The sequence below is a fragment of the Plecotus auritus genome (genome assembly GCF_963455305.1).
Source record: "Plecotus auritus genome assembly, chromosome: X".
Taxonomy (NCBI): domain Eukaryota; kingdom Metazoa; phylum Chordata; class Mammalia; order Chiroptera; family Vespertilionidae; genus Plecotus; species Plecotus auritus.
In genome coordinates, this window is record NC_137784.1 from 105839428 (window position 1) to 105845437 (window position 6010).

At 39.3% G+C, this 6010-nt stretch overlaps 1 protein-coding gene across 1 annotated transcript; it reads left to right on the forward strand.

Moving 5' to 3' along the window:
* Positions 1 to 3908: 3908 nt before the first annotated feature.
* Positions 3909 to 5574, forward strand: PRR32 (proline rich 32; the record flags this gene model as incomplete). Its single annotated transcript, XM_080652779.1, has 2 exons — positions 3909 to 3928; positions 4695 to 5574. 2 exons carry the CDS (start codon positions 3909 to 3911, stop codon positions 5572 to 5574), a joined length of 900 nt encoding a protein of 299 aa, XP_080508905.1.
* Between the last annotated feature and the right edge of the window lie 436 nt (positions 5575 to 6010).

Sequence of the window (6010 nt, forward strand, 5' to 3'; positions counted from 1 at the left end):
CAGTATATTGCATTGTGTGTCCACCACCCAAAGTAAAACTTCTTGAAAGGATGTATATTAAGTGATACTTGGCATGCACTTACATATCTGCAAAATTTCTTTGAAAAAATGTGATTTTAGCTGTACCACCACATTTTTCATGACCTCATAATTGTTGTGGAAAAGTAAACATGTCCTTTTATGGTCCTCACTTAGCATTTCAATAAAGTCTTCAAAAACCTATTGAAATATATGTGAGTAATATCTGGAGCTGTTTCATGTAATAAGAGGCTATGTATGGGTAATGAAAGGCATTTATAGCTAAGCTACTTTTACAACTAAGCTATTTTTTAGCAAATCCTCAACTTCTATTACCCATTTATCTGTCCTAAAAGCAGTCACTCAAACAAACAAACAGGCATGCAATTTATTAATTCATTTTTCAGAGCTCAATGAGTAATTGAGGTAGCTTACCAGTTTTTTGTCAAAGGTAGGTTTTGAGATGATTCTAGTTTTACCTTTAACTATAGAATCTGAGTGTCTTCAAGTATTCCCTAATAGGTACAACTTAACTAATTATCTGGCTGATCTTGCTATCTCTAGAAGGTCCAATTAGCATTTTATATTTGTATTTCTGTCAAACATGAGCTCTAATTTGGATTAAAAGTCTGAACTACAAAATTCTAAAAATTTTACTTTTTTCCTACCTCCAGACATCCTTCTGGATGTCATCCCCTCTCTCCCTTTGTATATTGTACCCATCCTTCAAAATACAACTCAAGCCCCAACTTCACTTGAAATATTTCACAACTACTTTAATCTAAAATTATAGCTCCTTCTTCTGAAATTCCATTGTGGTCTTAATTTATTATATGCAGCTAATGGTTTGTGTCTATTCTTTTTTATGCCATTCTTTGATTCTTTAATGGATGTTATTTTCTCTCCCTAGAAAGTTTTGGTACAATCCACACTAAGACAAATAGTGATTTCATGCAGCAGGCATTTAATAGACATTCATTGCACGATAGCAAACAAGTTACAAGGCAAAGTCTGAGCTAGTATCCATAAATTTATGATGCCTACTATGGTTTTGGAAAGTTCTCAGGTGCCATTGGCTTTGTCACTGTTTCCAGCTATTTGGTGCCTATATTACACTCCACTCTCATCTAATCCAATTAAAATGATATTTAACTTGTCAATTGGTAGTCACTGGCACCAACTCAATCCCAATAGAAATCTCCAATTTGGGGTGTGGTGAAGAAGGAAACTTTTTAAAGTGAAAAACAGCTTAATTGTGATACAGTAGGGCTGTGAAAACAGCATAGCTGTGGAACAACTCAATAATGATCTTAATGACTTTGAGGTGGCCCTGGGGCCAGGTGGCCATGGGGCCAGGCCTCTTTGGCTAGACAGCTCTGGTCTTCTCCAGGCTACCCTTCTCCATTCTATGCCAGTCTGATCTAGCATGCACTGGTCTGCTCTGTTCTATTCCAGTGAGACATTTTTAGTGTTTCAGCTCCAGCCAGGAAAAAGCAGTCTTCTAAGGAAGAGAAAATGGGCTCCCAGATCCAGAAGGGAGCTGACTTATATAGACAGAAATCCCTACTCCTGGTCTCTAATTGGTCCATCCTCATGCAAATGAGGTTTCCAAATCCTCACAGTTTGATTAGCCCAAAAGTCACTATCCTGATTGGTCAGTGAAGAAGCTAATGGAGATAACGTGTGCATCTCTGATTGGATAGGGAAAGCCTCAGTCTTATTGCTTGAAATAGATTCTGGAAACTACTTTATAAAGGCTGGCTCAGATGGCAGGAACACAGTGCAGGAAGGCAGTTCAGTGCAGAGGCAGGTAACAGGCTTCTCCCTGAAGTACACTTGGCATGTGTATAAATGGCTGCTAGACTCTGCTCTTTGCTTCTTGGTTTTTTGTTGTTGTTGTTGTTGTTAATTTGTTTGTTTGTTTGTTTCAGCTTAGTTAACCACCAGGAGCCCTTTTTAGTAGATATCTTCTTTCTCAGGGTTCACATTTTAAATAGACATTTCTAGGTAAAAACAGCCAATAATTCCAATAGTTTGATAGACATAAAAGAGTGTCCTGGGGTTTTTCTTGCCACTATTCAGAAAAAGAAATTCAAGCTGTCATGCATAAACGATGTAAATATGACTTACCAATGATTAGCAGGCATTAACCCAAGTTGCATTTTCCCTCTGATATGGCAAATGTTAAAAGTGTCTTAACATTCCACCACAAATATACTGCTAATAGTAAGTTTTCCTTTACATAGGACAATGCTAATACATTGAAAAAATAGAAACTGAAGCTGGGGAATTATAAGATTTCTTGATAGTGAATCACGCTACACATGTTTCCTCTGGAAACATGTCACTTTCATCTTTCAATGAGATTAAAAAATCAACAACAGCTCAATAGTGTATAGACAGGGACTAGACACCCTGGCAGAAAGATGTGGACTTAGAGACCCCAAAGGGTCTTTTCTATCATGAGTTGTGTTGCTTTGTGGCAGTGACCATTCTTTTGCATTAGTAACTTCTACGTATTTATTGCACACATACATGAGTGCACACACACACACACACACACACACACACACACATTCCACACATCTATAAATTGAAACACTTGGTGGGTGGGTCTGTTATCTTTCTTTAAGCAAAAATAAATTATATGTAACCTATTGAAATATACAAGCATATTCTGATATTGGGAATAAAGATATTTTAAGTTTTTTAAGGTCTATTCTACACAGCACAGATCTTAGGTAAATTCAAAGAAGTGGGCTAAGTTTATAACTTTATCCTAGAGCAAGGTTAGCAATCTTAGATGAGGAGATGGCCTTTGTAATTTTAGAGTGAGTAATCTGTAAATAGATCGATGGCAGAAAATAAAAACTGGGGAAGTATTCTTGCTTAAAGTGGGAGGAGGGTGGAATTTAGGCAGGAAAACAGAAAGCGCAAAAAAGTTACAAGGCAAAATATGAGCTAATATCTGTACATTTTGATAACTGTTATGCCTTGTATTCCCTCCTCCCACTTGCAGGAAAGTATCCAGAGCTTCATTTCAGGAATATATATATATATATATATATATATATATATATATATATATATATATATACACACACACACACACACACACACACACACACATACATATACATATACATATATATACATATATATGTATATATATATTATATATATATATATATATATATATATATATTACACACACAGCTGATAAACTAGAAGGTAGGATGAAGAAAATAACTGCAAATCAAGGGGCTAAAAACTAAAAGCCAATATGATTCTTAGATGGATTTTTATAGTGCTAATTTGTTTCATCTTCACATGAGAGACTCATATTAAAAATTAATTTAACCCCCCAAATCTCTGTTCCCCTCCAAGTTAATAATATGAATTCCCAAAATGGAAGTTTAAATGAGAAGATTAGACATGGAACTCTGCTCAATGTTTGTATTTACAAACTCAAAGAAGAAACATGACAACTGTCTTTCCTAAGTGAAGTAACTTTTTATAAAAGATCATGATTCTTCTAAAATCTTGAAATGATTTGTCTTTCCAACTGGACTGCACCCGGGCTAAGGGACTGAATGTCTTTACCATCCATCTACGACTGTGTAAAAAAGGAATCGTACATTTAGCTTCAGAATGTCACAGATTTATACCTTCCCCCTCCCCGCTCATTTTTCTGCCCCTGTTACCTAGCAACAGGTAACCCCAGCAAGAGAACACCAAGCCTAGAACAAAGCAGTTGGTCCCTGGCTTCATTCGCGTGGCCAAGCTGCTCTAAGGCAGACGCAGAAGATACCGCTCCAGACTGAGTTGGCCTGCGTGGGCGTGCAGCCGGTTTTCTCCATTCTCTCCGGCCTTCCTGATCAAATTTCTCCATGGCTTGTATTGAGAATGTGTAAGTACAAAACTGAGTACAACTGAATTGTTTTCCTGTGTAAGTGGGACATGGACGAGTGGGTCAGAGGTGGTATGGGAGGGGACCCCAAATACTTGTAGGTTATAAACTCACGTAGTAAGAATACGGAATTTAAAGGTGGCGGTTTTTAAAAGTAATTTCAAAACAGAAGTTATAAATCCTTCGTCTAAATAGTGGGGTTTAAACACGAGGAAATTCGTACTCTAGGGTGCGGTATGGGTGGACTGAAATCAAATTTTAACAAAATTTCGTGTGACCATTGAATGATACTACATAAAGAGGAACAAACTGCAGTGTTTTAACATAACTAACATTTCTTCGGCTTCTGTGGAGAGAAAACATGTTTCCCACGCAAGTGTCCCAAGCACGCCTGCCAGAATCTGAATGCTAGGTTTAGTGGATCATTGATCCTACTGGGACTGTAAGAGCTGGTGTTTTCTATGGCATACCTACACACTGTGGCCCTTAAAGAAGCTATCTGGGTCTTCTAGTCTTCTTTGCTGCCGTGAGGAGGTGGGGAAAGGAGAAATGGGGTGGAGCCACAGGTTAGTCAAAAGGGTAATCACAGAACCTGGTGCCAAAGAGCTTGAATTGTAAAAGTGTTTTCTGACTACACATGGGAAGAGATAGAGCTCTCTCCTTGCCCCTGGTGTATTCAGCGAGTTCAATCAATCATGTATTTCAAGATATTTCCTGGTTGCTGCATTTTCATTTTGATTAACTTATTTATTTCTATTTTTGCAAGCCTTGAAGAGCATGCTTCTCCACCCATAGCAATGGCTGTAGATGGAAATGTGAAACCAAGACCAGACCCCAACATACTCCTCCAGTGTTCGAGTACCATGCTGAAGGACGAGGCGGAATCCTGGGGCAAACCTCGTATGCCTTTGAGACCTCCCCTCTATGTGCCACCAGATCTGGCAAGAGGGCAATTGGAGGGCCCCAGGGAGAGAAGAGGATCTCGCATTCCTGTTGACATTTCGAGAGCTCTCAAACACCCATACGGGTCACCACCTGCTGCTGCGAAAGGGTCCCTAGCAACAGCAGAAGTAAATAGTTCTGTGGGGCTGGCAGGCTGGAGCCAGATGGGACAAGATTCTATTAATGTGTCCCCAAAATTCCCTGGCCGCTCTCCCTCACTGACAATAGAGGGGACCAGGGTCAGCAATGAGGGTGCTAAGAGTGGTGTCAATAAGGCAAAGTTCCATTTGGCTTTGCAACAAGGTCAAGGGTTCTTTCCACCCAGGGCCCCACTAATAAAAGATCCTCCACCTATCCCCACTATTAGATCAGGGATAATTATGGAGGTGCCTCCAGGAAATATGAAAATGGCTGGCAATGAAAGGATGGCTCAAGTTGCTTTCCCAATGGGAGGCCCATGGAACCCCATAGATAATTGGCCAAGGGCCATCACCATGCCTCCTAGTGTTTCACGTTTAGGTTGGTTCACTAGTGGTCCTTGCTTCATACCACCTGTACCTCCGAGTTCCCACCCATTTCTCAATTTACCTTTGCCTTTTCCTCCTCCCCCAATGTGCCGTCCCCCACTGCTTTCCTATTTTAGCAATTTCCCTTCTAGTGGACTGCCACCTCATCCATTCTTAAACAGAGACAACAAATCATAAAAAAGGAAGGGGAAAGTAAAAAAGTGTAGGGGAAAGAGGTGAAATTTATGATTTTGCATTTGAAACCCTCTACCTTCTTACTCTCTGTTAAGTAATAATGTACCTTACATATGTGGATATTCAATAAAGATCCTAAAGGTGGAAGTGTTGTGAATTATTTTTATAAACACCACTCTGGGATCCTAAACCTTTGATTCTGTTTTCTATTTTAAGGAAATTAAATCAGTAATGTCCCAAAGTTTTCTAAGTAGCTTAGTTGGCTCCCTATCACTGGCTTACAGCTGTGTGACTGTGTAGAGGGCCCATGGAATCTTTCTAGACTTGGCCAAGTCTAGGGTGGGGAATTCCTACCTACTTAAGATTATGGGGGTTGTTCAGAGCAGTATAGGTGTATTAAGATAAATAAGGTCCATAAAGGTAGACCAAAGTCCAGATA